The 18,949-nt window shown below is 39.7% G+C and overlaps 2 protein-coding genes across 4 annotated transcripts; both read left to right on the plus strand.

Moving 5' to 3' along the window:
- Window positions 1-6,362: 6,362 nt before the first annotated feature.
- Window positions 6,363-13,485, plus strand: fosb (FBJ murine osteosarcoma viral oncogene homolog B). Of its 3 annotated transcripts, none has more exons than XM_057348270.1 (6): window positions 6,363-6,617; window positions 6,816-7,003; window positions 8,046-8,378; window positions 8,575-8,682; window positions 8,943-9,251; window positions 9,391-13,485. In XM_057348270.1, exons 1-6 carry the CDS (start codon window positions 6,554-6,556, stop codon window positions 9,454-9,456), a joined length of 1,068 nt encoding a protein of 355 aa, XP_057204253.1. In that variant the 5' UTR covers window positions 6,363-6,553; the 3' UTR covers window positions 9,457-13,485. The 3 variants fall into 3 exon arrangements, with proteins under 3 accessions (XP_057204253.1, XP_057204254.1, XP_057204252.1); XM_057348271.1 differs by having other exon boundaries at window positions 10,149-13,485; XM_057348269.1 differs by having other exon boundaries at window positions 8,943-13,485.
- A 613-nt stretch (window positions 13,486-14,098) lies between these two features.
- Window positions 14,099-18,762, plus strand: lg12h19orf47 (linkage group 12 C19orf47 homolog). The gene is made up of 8 exons (XM_057348031.1): window positions 14,099-14,151; window positions 14,992-15,079; window positions 15,279-15,393; window positions 16,054-16,135; window positions 16,263-16,376; window positions 16,528-16,671; window positions 16,859-16,935; window positions 17,054-18,762. The coding sequence occupies exons 1-8, from the start codon at window positions 14,133-14,135 to the stop codon at window positions 17,213-17,215; spliced, it is 801 nt and encodes a 266-aa protein (XP_057204014.1). The 5' UTR covers window positions 14,099-14,132; the 3' UTR covers window positions 17,216-18,762.
- Window positions 18,763-18,949: the final 187 nt, after the last annotated feature.

The following is an 18,949-nucleotide window of genomic DNA, read 5'->3' on the forward strand; positions in this document are numbered from 1 at the left end:
AGCGAATGCAGAAACAACCGTGGGTGAGGGGTTGGGGATGATGACGGCGAACAACAGGGTGGCACGAAGGGGGAGTCAGAAAAGGACAGTTTGTCTTCCCCTTGACGTGTGCAGTGTGCACAAAAAGCGCTCCTGGACCTCCGTTTCTCCTTCCTCTACGTTTCCCTCCCACCTGCTCTTTCAATCTCTCTTTCCTCACAACCTCCCCCATGAAAATAGGGCAACTGTTGCATAAGCATTGGAGGAGTGGGGGAGATGGATGCGAAGAGCAGGAGAGAATGTGGGGGTTGAGAAAAAGAATTGCTGGAGACGGTTGGATATGCAGAGAGAAGGCAGAGAAAGAGTACGCTTTCTGATCCAGTGCTGTGCCTCTCTGTCTGGCATGCGGCCTGCTGAAAGTAGGCTACGTTTGACGCGCTTGAGGTTTACGCTTTCTGAGTCACACTACGCTGCTGAATACTAAACCCACTGATTGCATTTCAGCAATGCTTCAGCTGGCCGGATTGCAAAGTCTTACATAAAACAAAATGACAGTTCATGTTCATCATGTTCAATGGAGCGACAGCGATAGCTGGATTAACCCTGGCAAATGCCGATTTTGAATTTAAAGTGCGGCCTGACGTTTTCAACACGGATTAAACAAACAGCCAATTTAACTGATAAAATGTGTCCTTTTTGGGCTCTCAAAACTGTTTATTTCCTAAAACACATTCCAATGGTCTGATATTGAGCTGAATGCGGAGAACAAGTTGAAAGTCTTTCCATCACGGTGCGTGTTTTCAAAGGACTGCACGCAACTTCCTTTTCCTTCGCTGTTTCCTTGACTACTCAGAGGCTGCTATCCTGACAGGAAGTGATTTATTTGATGGAGAGGTGTCCATGGCCACATAACTTACGAGTTTGTGGTGTAATATTGGGCAATCCTGTCATTGAAAATCTTCACTTTGTAGGTCAGGGTCAACCAGACAACATTGTTACCTTGTTCGTTGGGTTTCCTTAGTTAAAATGTTTATCATACCAGTTGGTAATGTAAAAACAAAACTTCCCATCGTAATTTAGATCAGGTGTAAAGTTTGTCTCTCAACCACATGGGATTACTTAAGGGAGAAAGCTGAAATCCAGTTTGTCTAAACAAGCTATCACGAAAAGGAACGAAGAAGGGAAGGGAAGGAAAAGCAAGCCAATCACGTGGCACTTTCTTCTACATAACTGTATATTTTAAAACTTCTCTCGTACATTCTTCAGGTCAGGCAAACAGACCGATGTACACACATGGCGAGCCAGTCGATGAGAAAGCAAGGGAGGTAGAGGAATGACCTCATGTCGTCTGCGCGTCCAGATGTTTCCAGACGCGACTGAGAGTTTCCTCATCTATGAGGCAACCACTGGGACATAAGAATGAGAAAGGTAGACAGCTAAGGAAGGCCAAAAAGACTAAATTCTTTATGGAATGTGATGGATAAGTCAAATATTTTGTGTTGGACAAGCTTTATTAAAAAATATAATTACATCTAAAATGATATTACAAACAGCGATGATCCCTTGGTTAAAAATGTTCATCAATGTGTGTTAATAAAATTCCCTCAATGTTGAGGTACAATGTTTGCTAACTGACATTCTTACGTAAGGCTACAATTTCCCTAAATATTAGCATTGTCCCCACTTAATACTTTGCAAACAAGTGTTGTTTCTTGGGCAGGTAGGACAACAAAAGACTGTAAACAATCTTCCATGCTAATACTGTAGAGGATACAATGACGACAGACAGCAAGTTTCAGTTCAACTGCTGATATTCCGGCTCTACGCCGCCACTCTGTGTCTGCGCAAACACAGCAGTCTGTTCCACCACAGCCAGCGTGCCCAAAAGTCTAGGTCTAAAGCTGTCCCAAAATACAGACATCATACAACAAAAGCTAAACTAACTAGAGTGTACACATTGTGCAATTTTCTGTTGGAATGTGCGCTGTAAAAAGAAACGTTTTTGGCAAATTTGTGGGGCTGGGTTAGTCTGAGACAGCGGTTATGCAATGTCGTATGGGTAAGCTGCCAAAAGGGGTGTCAACAACACAGAGCTATTGTGGGACGGGCCTTGCTGTTGCCTGGTTACAAATATTTTGGGCAGGGAACCAGGCAAACATGTCCCACCTCCCCAGGAAACAAGACGCTCTCGTGACTGCTGCAGGGGTTCAAGTTCTAAAATGACCGGAGAGACGAAAACAGAAAGCGTAGTGTAAACAAAACATACGTTCTCGCTGAAGTTTCGTGACCCTCCCCTACATTATTGAACTTTTTCTGGAGCAGAATGGCAAAGGTTTATCAAAAAAGCAAATCAAGTCGAACAATATGGCTCTGAAGTAGTGCCAGTAAAACATAAAGCCAAATGAAGTCATAAGACACCTAAGACATGTGTGAGCACAGTTGGGGCAGTTTGAACTGAAATGCAAATAAATATATTTTCCTAATTATTTGTTATCCCATAACACACAAACTGCAACCACTGCAGTAACCAAAGAAACAACAAAACGTGTGATTATCATTTTAGGACATTTTCTCTTACATGCATTACAGGGTAAATTAACCTGCCAAATTATGCGCTTGTATGATTACAATTTTGATACATTGCTTCTCAAACAGCTTGGGTATTCAAAATAAATACCATTTAAAACATAACTTAGTAGAAAAGGTTTATTATTTTAAGCTAAAGTTTTAAGAATCACAGCAGAGCTTCTCTCAATGAAGTAACAAGTTTACATTTCAGTTTAGGTAAATGTAAAATTTTGGGATTTACTGAGTTTTTACTAAACTACTGAGCTTTATTGTGTAACTACCTCTCAAAAAACTTTATAATAGTACACTGCATAGATCATAAGTATGGCTTAGCAAAAAATCTGTATTAGGGTAGTTGACAAATAAATGTCCTATGGTGTGACAGCAAAAAATGTAGAAAAAACTAGCATATGAGGGATTTACCTTCATTGTTAGTATAAAACAATACAATATAATAATATAAAATAATATACATTTTTGCAATGTCACACCATAGGATACATGTACGGCACATTTGTCAACTACCCATTTGCAAATTGAGAATTGCTTTGAATTAAAGTACAAATGTTATCTTGTTTTGATGATTATCTTGTGATTTCATAATTAATACTAGTTTTACACATTATGGTACAAAAAGGCTCTTCCTAACCATATGGCTTTGTGGTAAGTCCCCGGTCACTGGCCTGGGCACAGCTAGGCCCTGTTTAAACCTGTTATTAACATATCAGTTCAAATTTTAAACCTTAATCCAAATAAAATCTTTAGTTAATTGATGAAGTATAATTTTGTATGATGTGTATCTTCATACACTGTTAAATGACACATGTAATAAAGTACACTTATATTTTAAGCACTACAGCGCAAAATAACAAATAAGGTACTACAATACAACAATGCAAACATGTTATAAACACCTCGTAAAGACAATCTTTAAAAAACATTTAATATTACGACTGTATGAACCATTTTGTTCAAGCTGTCCACATGCCAATGGCTTGAGAAAGTTAAACAATTATTTATGGATCAAAACTGCCTTCTGTGTGAACTGTTTTGACAATAAATCCACTCGATTTATTAAACACAGATACTTTCTAAATGCAGTTTACAATAGTTACTTTCTGCAGATTATCAACGATATGAGTGTATGAATAGCTAAACCAGAACTTCACTAACCCTTAAACTTGTTTTGATACGTCTGGCTGTTGTTTTATACAATAGAAATAACATGTTTCTAACTTTAAAATGGACGTTTGTATTCCAGAGCCATTCGGTAAACTTGCTCACCAGGCACAACCATCCGATGCTTATGCAAACCTACATTTATACAAAACAGCCAAACTAGCTGACTGTGTAATTTGGAAGCTGGGTGAAACGACCTAGTATGGGCGGAATTTTTTAATTCCGTTGTAACGTTAACGTTACTTACTTTGGCGGTAGCATACCATAGCTAACAACAGAACGCAACTAATTTATAGGCTTACAAAAATTTTAAGTAAGTTAAACGGAGCTAAAACGCTTACAGCTGTATATTGTTACTAACATTAATGTCCATTTACAACGTTGCTCTGCAATGCTAGAACGATTAACGTTAGCACGCTAGCTACATAACGTTAGGTAACTACGTTAACTGTACTTGGAATAACGTTACTTACTACAACAACAATTCATGAATTAAGTCTGCGTGGTTAATCGAAATCATCAAATGGCAAAACATGCGAATATTTGCCTCTCAATATCTCGCAAAAGTCAAAAGTATTGGAATGTGAAAACCCACGGGCAATGTTCAACCGCTCTGCTGCCCCTTTAAGGGTTACCACGGAAACATGTTGCTACGCAGCAAAAACAAAAAAAGTACCAATCGTCGTGACGTCCTTGCGTCAGACGTGCGGGAACGGCGTTTCCACGGAGACGAAACGTTGTATACACATGCAGGATTGGTTGTAGAAGTAGCGGGCTTGGTTGCCTTCAAAGCTGTATAGTTTACTTTTCATTTAACCACGGAATTTGAGACATTAAACAGAAGTAGGTGTCTTATTGTTCCCCAGTGACTGTATATTTACTGACTACAATAACAATGTTATGTAGATTGTAGAGGATCAACAGTACTGAGCTCTGTTCAACTGTCTGCTCAGGCATAGTCCAACATTTTAGAGATGACAAAAAGTCACATAAATTTGACATCACCATAAAAGAGAAAAGGGCTGACTGAAGCCTCTAAAGCACCTGTTGCGTTGTCTTCGAGCCTGCTATAGATTCTTTTGCATATCTGGTTTATCTTTAAACATCCCACATATGATTTCTTTGAGGTAACCACGTGATTTTTAATGCGGGTCGGTGGTGTTCTGGTGGATATTGGTAAAATGTTTGCCGCACATTGCAAGTAGGCTACTACGTATTAGTCATTGCTGTTCGGTCGTTATAATGTCTGCCACTGGACAGAGCGTTCTCCGCCGGTGACGTGAAATGCTGCTGACTAATTGTTGTTATCCCCACTCTTCCCCATCCTCAACATGAGGTGTTGTTACACACCGGTGTGCAGCCTGTCTACCCCTGTGAGATGGTGTTGTATCTTTTGCCACATGTTTCTAAATTACTAACCCTTTCTCCGTTTACTTGAGCTTTACCTTACTAACAATACAAATTGCTCAGAGAACAATGACTCACCTTTGTTCCTACATGAAATAAAATGCGTTGTGACAGTATATGACAATATATAATTTCATAATTTCCGTCACTACAGCCCACTGTCCGACTTGGAACTTGTGCATGGTTTCTTGTAAATGTCGAGGGTAAACCATAATGGACGCTTTGTACGCTGAACAATAACGCGAATTCAGTAGAACTCCTCTGCCGTCGTTCATTGTTATGATTTTAAGGATTTTAATGCATTTCAGGATAAGTAATGTATTTTAAAGATGTGGATTAGTCGAATTAGGACTTGTCAGGTAGTTTATGTATCGTAGTTTAACTACTTTAATAACTCCAAACACAACAACACTGAAGCAACTTTTCATGTCTAAAAATAACAAAAAGCAAAGTTTAAAACTTACCCACTATAGACAACTGGTTATGTTAATCTCTGACCCGACCGGTTCTCAAGACTGTTAGCGACGAAGGAACCTCTTGTGTATCGGGGATTCCGTGGGGCGTGTCGGTGAGAAAGTTTACAGTGGAGTCAAAACAAGTGAAAGCGGTTTCCCTCCTAAATTTAACCGCTACCTCAGCAAAATGTGATTTTCTTAAATAGTTCAGGCACTCTCTCTTTGTAGTTAGAAGTATATATATATATATATATGTTTTCATAGCCTTCAACGAAAAACAATACATTTTGTTAAATGTAATGGTAAATTATTGCTAAACTTATAATTTTATGCTGAAAAGCGCTTTATTTTCTAATTTAAAAATTATTTTATTGTGTAGATTAAGAGTGATTTTAGGGGAGAAAATCTTAATTTTGTTGGGGATGAATTGGTTTTAATCTGACAAAGTTACATAAAGCTGCACTTTTTATTTTTTTAAGGTAGCCCTCAGGTAAAATACTTGTAAGCGTGTTGTTTCTAAATATTGTCCATAAAAATCATGTAACAATTAAAAATATCTCGTGGAAGTAATAGTAAACGTACCTATTCTTGACCACGAGCAAGCTGTCGCTTTCTGTGGGTGAGGGAATCCCTTACACGTCATATTGCTTAGAGACCAAAAACAAAAACACTGCTTTTGGACCATATATGGGCAACTACGTCAGCGGAACATCAGTATGGGGCGGAGTTAGGACTCCCTACTTTACAATGCGTTCTCAGGCTTCATTCAGAAGAGGAAGCTCTGCTGCCGAAACACTACGTCGGCTCCAGTTTATAATAAACACATTACGGATTATTTTATGGATTTATAAATGCACATTTCAAAGGAAACGTTTGACGGATTGTACCGCGAACTAGGAAGTGTTATCTAAGAAGTGAGTGGAATTTAGAAGTTTTCTCCAGCAAGGATCTGGATTGATGTCTTCATGCAACTATTTTGGAAAGAGACGAAGGGCATCTTAACGAAGACTCCAATTAAAACTAGTTACGGTAAGTCATTTACGATATTAATACATTGCTATTTTTTCCACATCAAGTTTAGCGTCTTAAAACAAACAATCGTACAGTGTCCAGACACGTTTCAGTGTTCACTTTATGCTGTCTTCTGCACCGCAGTTCACAGATGAAAATGTCTGAGAATAGTTAATATCCTAAATGCGCTTCAGTTTAATATGTGTTGGGTGACAGGTGACATCCCGTTCTCGCCGGGCACAGTAGGTGTTGCGGCTTCTCTCGGCTCCACCGGGGAGATGTTTCAGGGGTTCCCCGGAGACCCCGACACCGGCTCCCGTGGAAGCTCATCTCCTTCTCTTGAATCTCAGTACCTGTCGTCCGTGGAATCCTTCGGAAGCCCCCCCACCACCAGCGCACCACAAGTAAGTCGCAGCGTTTCGTTTAAGCTAATAGAAATGGCGTTTGTCACAGCATTGTTTTGGTGAGATGAAACTGCACCTCAGATTTGCTGGTTTAGTCTGCAGTTGTGTATGAAACGGAGTGATGTTGTCGGAAGAGTCCGTTTTAATTTGCTTGAGCAAACACAGCAATGTTTTTGAAAGATGTGTTAAATAAGATTAGAAGATTACAATTCCGCTTTTGTAAAACACGACTATATCATCATGCACAATCTCAACACCAACGTGGAGTAATATATTGACAAGTCAGCATGGTCGGTTTACAACACGCTGCGAAACATATGACAAAGCTGTGGAACTCTCCGACGTCCGCACAATAAGCTCCGCCTTTGCCCGGTCCTACCGCTCGCGCTTCTCAGACTCTGCTGTGACGTCAATGCGTTCTATTTTGGAGAGTTACGTTGGGTTGCTAAGGGGAACACCGGGGGTGTGACGGGGGCGGAGGAACAGGGAAGGGAGGGGATACGAGGACGCTGATTGGCTAAGGTGACGTCTTCGAAGCTGCGTGTCATTTGTCTCACACGCTTTCATATGAATATTAATGAAACGTGGAACTCATTCTGGCACTCTGGGCTTATTTTCTAAAAACAGAAATCATATAAATAGGTTTTTAGGTCTAAATCTGTTTTGCAATCTTTTTTAAGCAAGACTGAGCAAAGTTAAAATCGTTAAGATTTCGATTTAACTTTACATATCGAAAGTAAATTTAAAATAAATATTAAAATATTTATGAGGCTTGGTTTACTCATATACCATTTCTTGGATAAACATGACAATTTTATGCCTTTATTAAAAATATCCAACGTATATAGAAATCCATCATGCAAACATCTGTTTTTATTTTCATTGTTTTTTGATGACACTAATTTTCAGCGGTCTAAATAAATAAAGTAGCCTAATATAAATCTGAATGGAGAATATGATGTTGATCATTATCTGGAAGCACTACTTTACCCCACTTTTGAGAATGCAAGCAGGTCAAACTGTTTATGTTTTTGGTTTCCAGGAGTGTGTATCCACCACTGGTGGGGTAGGGGTGGGTGGACTTTCAACTGGCACCGGGGCAGGGGTGGACATGCCCAGCTCATTTGTGCCCACAGTGACGGCCATCACCACCAGCCAGGATCTGCAGTGGATGGTGCAGCCTACTCTCATCTCATCTGTGGCACCAGGGCAAAGCGCCACGGGCTCCAGAACCATGACGCAGCCTGTTGCCTTGGATCCTTATGACCTGCCAGGCCCAAGTTATTCTACTGCTGGAAGCTTCACCCCACCGAGCTCTGATGCGCCTGGCCCAGTGCGTCAGTCTCGTAGCCGTCGCCGCACACGCGATGAAACGGTAAATGATGGCAGTGATGGGATGATTAGAGTTTGATTTTGATATTTGATTTTGAATATTTTACAGTTTGCATTGTGATTGTTCCAAATACAAGTATGGAGATTTTGTTAGAAGTATCCAGAGTAAAAAAAATAAATGTAAAGAAAATGTGATCTGACATAAGGATCAAACACTTAATTTGTTCCTCTTTTTCCAGTTGACCCCTGAAGAGGCGGAGAAAAGAAGAGTTAGACGAGAGAGAAATAAACTGGCTGCCGCTAAGTGTAGAAACCGACGGCGTGAGCTCACAGACAGGTTACAGTCGGTGAGTGATGCTGTACTCACATATAATTTCACAAGTTACAATACTCTCTATATTGAAAATGAATTCATATATTATAACTATCAAATGTATAACAGTCTTTTTAGAATGATACCAACAAACATGCAAAATGCATAATTATTTTGCATAATTATCTACATTCTTGTTCAGATTAAAAAAGAAACTCTGACTTCCTGTGCTCGTTTCATATGATCATAAAATCACTGTCCCCTTGTGTCCTCCTCTTGTCTCTCCAACCTAAGGAGACAGACATTTTGGAGGAGGAGAAGGCTGAGCTAGAGGCAGAAATATCTGAGTTGCAAAAGGAGAAGGAACGCCTGGAGTTCGTCCTGGTTGCGCACCAGCCCGGCTGCAAAATTCCCTATCAGGACCAGCCGCCTGCGCAGATGCAGCAGACCTCCCCACAGGCGCCTTCCGTCTCTGTGGTGGGCTTGACTGTGAAGGAGGACTCTTTCTACCTGCCGCCCGCCTACTCGTCCCACCACCACGTCCCGGTTTCACAGCCCAAGACACAGCCGGTCCCAGCACAGCAGCAAGGGATGATGCAGGAGGTAGCCTTTTCTAGTTCTTTCTATGGCCAGGGCCAGCCGGCTCCGGACGGCCCGTGCCTTATTGCCGACGGTGGCGGTAACGTTGACACCGGCAGCTACATCCCCTCATACACATCTTCATTTGTGTTCACCTACCCAGAGGGAGCCTGCGGGGCCAGCGCTACACTGCGAACCAGCAGCAGCGATCAGTCCTCTGATTCCCTGAACTCACCCTCGCTTCTTGCACTTTGAGAGCTTTGCATCTCTGCCTCTGCTTGCCTGTCGACAAAAACACACAAGCACGTACAGATTCAAACGTTTGGCATTAAGTAATTGTAGGGCAGATAAACTGGGATCTCAGACATTGACCTCTTACGTTAAGGTCTCGTTAAATAAAAGCCCAGATGTCTTAGCATCTAAGTGACTTCATCAAGGTGATGTAAGTGTATATTAATTCACAATGAATTCAGGCTTAATATCAAGAAGAGTCACTAGCCAATGCAGACACGCGCACACGTTTAAATTCTCATGGATGTTTAAATCCGCCCGCGTGTGCTGCACGTGATCATAATAAAAGCACATTAGCTCTCTCCCTCTTGCTTCTATCTCTTCTTGCTCTGGCATACATTGGTGTACCATCTCCCTCGTTCTCGCTCTATCCATGCCAGTGTTTTTGTCTAAGCGGAAAAAGGGGGCAAAGAACTGCTGTGGCTTTTGTGGGTTTCGTTTATTTTTTTGGGCCAGATTGCCTTGCTTTTTTCCCCATGCAGTTCATCCACACCTTTTCTGACTTCTCCTGTGAAACGGGGACGTTACCGCACAATCTCTAGCTACTTGTCTATTTCTTTTTACTCCCTCCGTTGTCCACATCTGTTTCTCCTCTCTCCTGTCTCTATGTACCTCTGGTTCTCTCCGAAGTCTTCAGCCCCTGAGAGCCCGTTGGACCCTGAAAGCCCATGGAACCTTGAGTGAGTGCCAGCCCACCCCAACACCACAAACTCCCCTCGCACGGACCGGCCTGCTTCATTGCACAGTGGAACCTCAGAGCCTTTCTCAATGGGCAGACATTTCAAATCATCCTAACAAAACAGACACAGCACGCTAATCAAACGACCGCAAATGCCATTTCAGAAGCTATAAAGGCCAAAGGGTCGGGACTCTTTATTCCTCCTTATCGCTGAGGATTTATTCAGATGAGTGAAGAAACACTGGGTAGACTTTAGCAAGGCCAGCAGAGGAGCTTCAACAGGCAGGTGCTAAGAGAGCCATTGGAATCTGGAGGTATGAGATCCAATAATCTGGATTGGAATTATTCATGAGGTCTGTTCGGTGGTATAGCTCCACATGTCACCTCCTGCTGGTCCTCATATTTCTCAGAGCTTTGACGTAATGTTATGCCCTTTCATGTTTACTGTGTGAATTAGAAGGGTTTGTTTCATTCTGTGTTTCAATGATAGTATTAACTCTCATGAGTGCATACAAAGGCGGCTTTTATTGTGTGTTACACCAATAGTGTCAATCGGTGTCTGAGTTTGAAAAGCATTATAATGAAAATGAAAGACCAACAAAAAAGACAACAACATAGACAACCTCTTGGTTTTGGATGAGTGGCCTCTGTGCTTCTAAAAGTCGTCGCTGTTGTTCTTGAGTTGTGGATCTGGTTTAGCACAGCTCCAGTCGTTGATGTGAATGGAAGTCACAGAGGACTGCATTTCCAGTTTATTTCTTTCTTTAAGGGGGTTGTTAAAGCCGAAACAAAGTAAAGCACAAAAGCCAGCTATAGACGGAAGGAAGGAAGGAAAACAACGGTGGCCAAAAGGATGCAATGTGCTTATGAATATGAACCATCTACTTTTCTGTGAATGTTGATGATTTTTGATGTTTTAAGTTACAGATTTGTCATTATGCTTATCTCTTTTGCTCTTGATTGTGCCGTTGCTGCCAAATGGAAGAATTTTGTGGGGCTCTTAGCTGCTCCTTCTCTCTGTTACTGTTGTCGTACTGCAGTTATCACAAATATTGTTATTATGGTTATTATTATTTCATAGTTAGCTCATGTTGGCAACTGAAAAGGCATGTTGTGCTCTATGCTCTATGTCATAAACTATATATAAAATATATAAAAACATATATTATGTATGCATATATATACATATTCAGTGTGTATATATATCTGCAATGATTGTAATGTAATGTATGAATGTTCAGAAAATGATATTTTTGTCAATGAAGACAGAAGAGAGAGCTTGATGCACTTGGTTTTGGTTTAAACAGATATTTTTCTAAAAAGAACAAAAGATATATATTATAATAAACAATAACAGCTCACCTTTCCCTTAAAATGAAAAGCATTGTCACTGCCTTTCATTCAAAATGTGTACTATGTATGATGATTTTATTCAAACTGTGGTGCATATATGTGTATCACGGATTTGTGGAAGCTATCCACTGCTTTTTGCTGTGCTTGATTTGTCAATATTATTGGTCCCACAGCATTTGTTCATCAACCCCTGTGGACAAAACACACTGGACACAAACATCTATGACTGCATAAATAAAAAAATAAATATGCTAAAGAAAAAATAAGATATGAATCGAGTGTCTCAATGTATCAATGTAGATGACCTTATAATATTCAACTGTGTTTATCAAGCAGTTGTGATGTATTTTCCTATGTATTTATCATGTCCAGTGTGTGCTGTCTGCCCCTTATTTTGTGTGTGGGCTTGATGGACAACCACTTTCAATTAGCCCTAAAACACAGATGCAAGTATTTCAACACAGGGAAGATCTATTGTTCTTAATGACTTTGGCTTCATCTGTAGTTTTGTATGGGATGGAAAAGATCATATGTACAGTCGTTGAAAATGAAATGCCTTTTTATGCTACATTTATATACACAAGTGCACCATTGTCTTGAATTTAGACCTGTTATGGGTGCAAATTTAAAGCGGAGGTAAAACATAAGCTCTATGTGCTAATTTAACATTCATTATGTCATCTCAGTTACGGTGGGATACAGTATCACCAAATGTAATGAAGGACAAACTCTGATTTCACAAAGAGGGACAATATTAGATTTCTCATTTAATTAAGTTTGTGCTGTCAAACAGCTTTGTGATACAACATTACATTGATATCAATTCCAAATTTTCTTTAAAAGACTACATTGTGTGTAACAACAGTTTTATGTTGTTTTGTTTTTTTAGCTGTTTTTGCTTTTGTTACTTCTACGCCAAAATATGTTACTGTATCCTTACTTATGTGATCTGGCTCTGATATCATAAAGAAATGAAAAGTATTGGTTAAATGTTACAGTATATGACTCTGTGGTCTTCCACTTTGCAAAAACTCCTTGTTAGGCTTAACCGCACAATCGCTGGAGGCTACGATAATTCTAGGTATTACCAAATTCACACAGTAGAATGCAATATATCAGATACTCTAGGAGAACCATGTAGCAAATCAACTTAATTGTAAGATTAAAATCAATCCTGAATACTACAGTGTCACAGTGAAGAATAGAATCTGTCTTTACAGTTTATCTCATGTATGATTTACTCTGCTAAGTACTCTATGAATGGATGGTTATGCATTGTGAGGTTGTAAAACGTCAGTGCCTCTCAGCTCGGTGGGAATCATTTGATAGATGAATTGTCTTTACTTCCTATTGCACATTTGAAGATTGCCTTTAATATAAAAGAGTGAAATGTTAGTGATCATATTTTACAACCTCTTGTTTCAAACAGTGTAAAGAGGGCTGACTTACATCAGACACATTTTTGCCTTTTTTGAAGGGAAAGGAACGCTAGGCGTAAACATCAAAGAATATTGTAAACTGAAAATAATATGGTGCTTTTTCAATACTTTTTGTCTTTGTACAGTATATACTTGATAAGAAAGCAGATATCAGAAGTGTCTGGAAGGTTTGATGTCATGGGCTTTTGGACACTCTCGAAGAGTGCTTTCCTCACCATGACTGATGGCCCTGCTCTAAGTTCTCATATTTGAACAGCATATTTAATTCATTCTGAACCACCCTTGTGAATGATATAAACACCGCTTTACGTTCTTTATCTTTTCCTCTCCATTTCATTTCACTTTATGCTATATTTCTAGCCCTTTAATGAATGGAGAAGGACACTTCATATTGTTACATAGACTGTGAAAAGTAGGTGTACTGTCCTATCTTAATATCTTTGTATGACGTCTGGTTTTTCTTGTAATGGAAATGTCTACAAAATAAACATATTCAGAATCATTTTCTTTCTGTCTTTTGAACAAGATTTGTTATAAAGTCATTTCACAACATCCAAGTGAAAAGATAAAGCTGGGTTCATACACTAAAGAGATAAAGTTGGGCAAATACACTATTGAGAAGTTAACCCTGTAGCCCAACACTGGCTGCCCACTGAAGCTGACTGGCGCCGTTGTACTCAGTCATTCATGTTTTGATTGGCTATAAATGGGATTTTACTGCACTCTAGTGGACAGAGTAGACATAGCACACCAAGTTATGAAAGTCAGAAATTAAGCTGATATTAAAACAAAAACTGTTAAATCACATTTTTATCATTATAAGAGCTTCTCTTCTTGGCCCCACTGCCCATATGACGTATGAGGTAGCAAATGTAAGTGTCTTTAACTCATGTATGGTAAAATACGTTTTGGTCGTGGAATATTCCACTTATACACTGTTATGATACTAGTAATTACACGCATATTGACCCATTGGAGCAACGTGGAACAAAATATTAAACGAGACGCGTCTTGGAGCCAGCATATGACCCGAGGAAGGTCCTCGACAAGCTTCGGAATATTCCGGTAAATCGATTTGTTCCGAAGACGGAGGGGACGTTACGTCACAACATTTCCGCAACGCGCTGGTTTTTCCTGGGGAAGATGGCGACCGTCACAACAGGTAAGAGAAAGAAATGACCCCCATTCGTGGAATATGGTCAATGTACACGTTTCAAAACAGTGTTTAGCTCTCAGTCATGGGTAGTTTATGGGGGAATGTATGTTGTGGGTTTAGGTTTGGTCTTCATAAGACGTTTTAGTACAATACAGTGTCGGGTTTAATAAAACAGGCCCCGCCATGTATTTCCATTGTGTCTTCTTTATTCAGTAATGCTTATGTTATTTATATCGTTCTGGCTCCGTTAAGTACAGAATATTAGAAAAAACTGGCAAAAATGTTTTTTTTTGTTTCGTTTTAACGATTGTACTCTGTTCCACCTTGTGGATTGGGTGGACCATTTGGGCATTGGGTGGACCGTTTTGTCTTGTTACAAGTGAACTAACAATTTGGGAAAAGATTTTGTGTATTAAGTCATATTTTAGTCATTTTGCATGTCCTCGGGATATTAGTCTTATTGTTTAATTCGGTTTTAAATGCCCGTGCAGTGGTCCAGAATGAGTCTGCCTTTATAAATGATTTCTTATAATGACATTCTTGGTAGTCTCGATTCAGATGGTGATTTTCTTTAGTGTATATTCCTTGGCAAGTGAATTCAGTTACTGACACAAGACTCTGCCTTAAAATAACATCCTGGTGGCAGCTGCTCTGACTGACCATATGTTCTCTCTTTGTCATGCAAGTCAAGCTTTATATGCTGCTGTTGACCCCCACATCATAATACATTAAACATAACGGTTTAATTTAATTTTACTGTTATTTTGTAACACCAAGCATGCACACTTTATTAAGCATTTCATTGAACACATTTAAAAACCAACCACATTTCTGTCTGTTCTATAGCCACCTCTGAGTGGATCCAGTTCTTCAAAGATGCTGGGATCCCTCCTGGACTGGCAGTCAACTACGCTGTGGCATTTGTTGATAACAGGTAAAGTAACCTTTCTATTAAAGTATTTACTTTCCTAACTAGGGGTACTGTTGTACTGTACAGAATAGATTGATTGTTTTAAGGGGGCTATGGCATGCTTACATGGCATGCTTTTTTTGTTGGATTTTTTCTGCTCTGTGAAATGTGTACCAACAACATTAAGAGCAATAGACTAAAACTACTTGTTTTTGTTGTTCAGGATTCAGAAAAGCATGCTTATGGACCTCAGTAAAGAAATAATGATGGACTTAGGAATTACAGTCATCGGGGACATCATAGCCATTCTTAAACATGCCAAGTATGTGTATAGACAGGTAAGTGCAAATGTTTCATTTTGAGTTTTTAATGTTTCATTAAACTTTTATCAGCAAGGCGGATTAATTAGACAATATTGGTTTATTTGGAGATTATCTGCATTCATAACACAAACATTTCCCTCTCTTGTTTCAGTTCCTATATCTAACTAGCAGGCTTATTGGTGAAGAATGAATAATATAAGATAAACAATATCTCAAACTTTTCGGTGAAGCTTTCCTGTGACTCAGTGGTTAGAGCATGGCACTAGCAATGCCAAGGTCATGGGTTCGATCCCGGGGGATTGCACATAGCCAGAAACAAATGTATAATACAATGCAATGTAAGTCGCTTTGTGTCTGCCAAATGCGTAAATGTAATTTGTTAAATTTAAGCATTTTTATCATTATTATTTTTTAAATTATATTGGTGCATTGTATTTTTTATAGCCATTGTATTTATTTCTACTGAGAGGCAAAGCAAAACACGTCCAAACCAATTAGGCGATTATGTTAGATGCTCAACCAAAACGTAAAAAGTCGAAAAATGTGGAACTATTATAAAAAGTAATAATCCCACCTCAGTAACATTTCATGTCAGTTGGCTCTTTCAGACCTGATAAAGAGCCTTTGCTGCTTTATTGTAAATATGACATACGCTGGCTCAACCTTTACTTACAGGATTTGTGTAAAATGACAACCGAAGCCATTTCTTCTGGACAGACCAGTGTACAGGCTGAACTGAGACGCACTGCTAACACTCGTAAGTACAGGGATAGCAGCAAAGTTTCCCTTCAGTTCTTCAACTGGTTGCTCATATGGGAAGTGATTTATCTTTGTCTCAGTATGCTAAAGCTGTAGATCTTGCAATGTTCATATTCCCCTGACAGCTGCCACACGCATGATTGCCAACGCTTTGAGCCGGGACTCCCCACCAAGCACGCCTGCTCGGCACCCTGACAACCGATTATCAGTGACAGTCTCCAATGCCAGTGCCAAAACAGGTACATAAGATTAGATTGTATGGTAGCTTGATGTCACGGTTTGTATTAAATGTGTTTAAATGCACATAATAGCATTTGACTGTTTCAATTATTCATACATGGGTAACTGATAAGTTAAACAAAAAAAAAATGTATCTTCACCCTCTCACAGTGCCCAGCCAACATGCAGAGGAAAATGGATTGGAAGTAAAACACAGACGGGTCACTAGAGAAATGGAGGGGAAATACATCATAAATATGCCAAAAGGCACAACAGCTCGCACCCGACGCATCCTGGCACAGCAGGACAAAAAAGGTACATTTGTGTTGTATTTAATATTGCGCTGGGAATTGGTTTTGGATAAATTCTGTTCATACAACATTAATCGTGACTATTAAAGACAAAAATGAGTCTGTAAAGAGTTGAAATCAGGCAAACTCAACAAACAAAACTGCACTGGAGCTTGATGTAATTGACATGCCATCTCATTTCATTGCCACAGCTAAGGTTCTAAAGCGTACCTCAGTGTTTGACAGACTTGGGGCCGAATCTAGGGCAGACACCACTACAACCACTAAGGTAAATCATTGTGTTGATTGATATTTATTTTGTTCATCAGATAAACGCGAAACCAAAACCACATTGTGAAAATTGTTAAATGTATTAGGGTTGTAAAAGTTTCTTCTCTGCCTTGCAGGCGCCTACAGGTGTGTTTAGCCGACTGGGCGAAGCAGAGGAAGACAAAGAGGTTGTTGGGAAGACCAGAGGTGTTACTGGGATCATTGAGGATGATGACAGCGACGGTGAGGGCTCAGTACTGCAGTACGCCGGCATCCTAAAACGACCCCCAACTGCTTAGAAAAATGACACTGTGATTCCTAAAGCTAAAACCCTCACTCTGCGTCGGCTAGGCACCAAGTACAAACTTCCCCCATCTGAAGGCACACCACCTATCTCCTCCTCTACCTCCTCCAGCCAGGAACGGGCACCCAAACTGGGTGTCCTGCAGAGATTGGGCAAGGCTCCTTCAGTCAACCCTACCTCCTCAACTCCTCAAGTGTGTCAGTCCGCAGAAACCCAGGACAGTCGAGTCACGAGCAGCAAAAGCAAAGCGCAGGGAAGCTTCGCTCTGGCCAGCCCCAAGGTCAGCAGTAGCACGGGTGACAGTCACGTGGCTCAGATGGATGCCGGGGCGGTCAGTGTATTTAAGAGACTGGGTGCTAGGAAAACCTAATACACAAACACCAGAAAATGGTGCTGTTTTAAATCCTGTTTTCCCTTCTAAGCCCCTCTCTCAGTGCCCTGAGTTTCCATATAAGAGTGTAAAGTGGTCGAAACTGTAGCACCACTGTTGATGGTTTTAGAAGTTTATATGCTGTACTTCATGCAGATTATGATATTATGGGGAAACAAAGGGTCAGTTGCAATCAGTTATTGCACTGTGAAATTATACAGAAAGCTTATTTAAATTGTGTAACTATTGTCACGTTTGGTTATAGGAATCATTGTTATGTCCGTAAAGGCCCACATCCCAAGTGATATAAGAATTGATCAGAATTTGTCAGATAAGACAGACATGTACAATGTGCATGGGTCCCTAGGACTGAAGTTGAGATCCGCTCTTCTACTTTTATACCTACTCTCCTATGCTCTTGAGAGCATTTTGAAACATTTTTCCAGATTAAATCACGGATTTGTAATACAGAATTTAGAATGCATGGTGTCAAACATCAGATTTTTCACTACAGTAGCCAAGAAACCTAAATGAAAGTATGTGCTATGTTTAACACCTCAGATTACTCAGTTACAGATTCCTCCATGAGTTGAACCGGTAAGCCCCTGTTCAGCCATCCTCATATCTCCATATTTTTAATTGGTCTTTATAATCACGAACAACCCTTTCAATGACTTGAAACTGCACGTGTAACCATTTCCGTTAATGCGCCTTATGACCTTAACTGTTACATTTGTGAAGACAAAATCACTTCAAATTACAATCTCGGACAGTCAGCATCTTACAGTCTCTGCTTTTACATTTCCTCATTTGGAATTCCAGCCTTACTGATGTGACCAGGACAAACAGCGCAGAGGTAACATTGGGAATAGCGTGCTGTTTTCAAGCAACACGTGTAGGTGGACCCTTGTGTATTTTTAAGTTTTCACCCCGTACAGTCACTGTAGAAAACAAGTCATTGTTATGTTGCAATAGGAACTCATATTTCTGTTTTATGTTGTTGTATTAGTTTATAATATTTTTTTATGAAACCTCTCAAAAGCAAAACTTTCTTACATTGTGTATATTTAAGAAAAATACCAGAGGATAAAAAAGGTTTTACCTGGATACGTTTATAAAGTATTTGTGAAGGTTATTTGTTTTGGGAATGGATTTGAATATAAAAAGATAAAACGCACATTCTCAATCGGTTTTTTTTCACGGAGGAGTCAACTGTTCGTATTCAACTTTTATATGAATTGTATTGTCTTGAAGTGTAAAACATTTGATCTGCTAGGTCTTGGTGACTTAACCTCTTTTAATATATGAAGTTTAAGGTCGTGTTCTAGAATTTGTTATTAAGGGTAGTTTGGATAGTTA

This window comes from Triplophysa rosa, linkage group LG12, assembly GCF_024868665.1.
Source record: "Triplophysa rosa linkage group LG12, Trosa_1v2, whole genome shotgun sequence".
NCBI lineage: Eukaryota > Metazoa > Chordata > Actinopteri > Cypriniformes > Nemacheilidae > Triplophysa > Triplophysa rosa.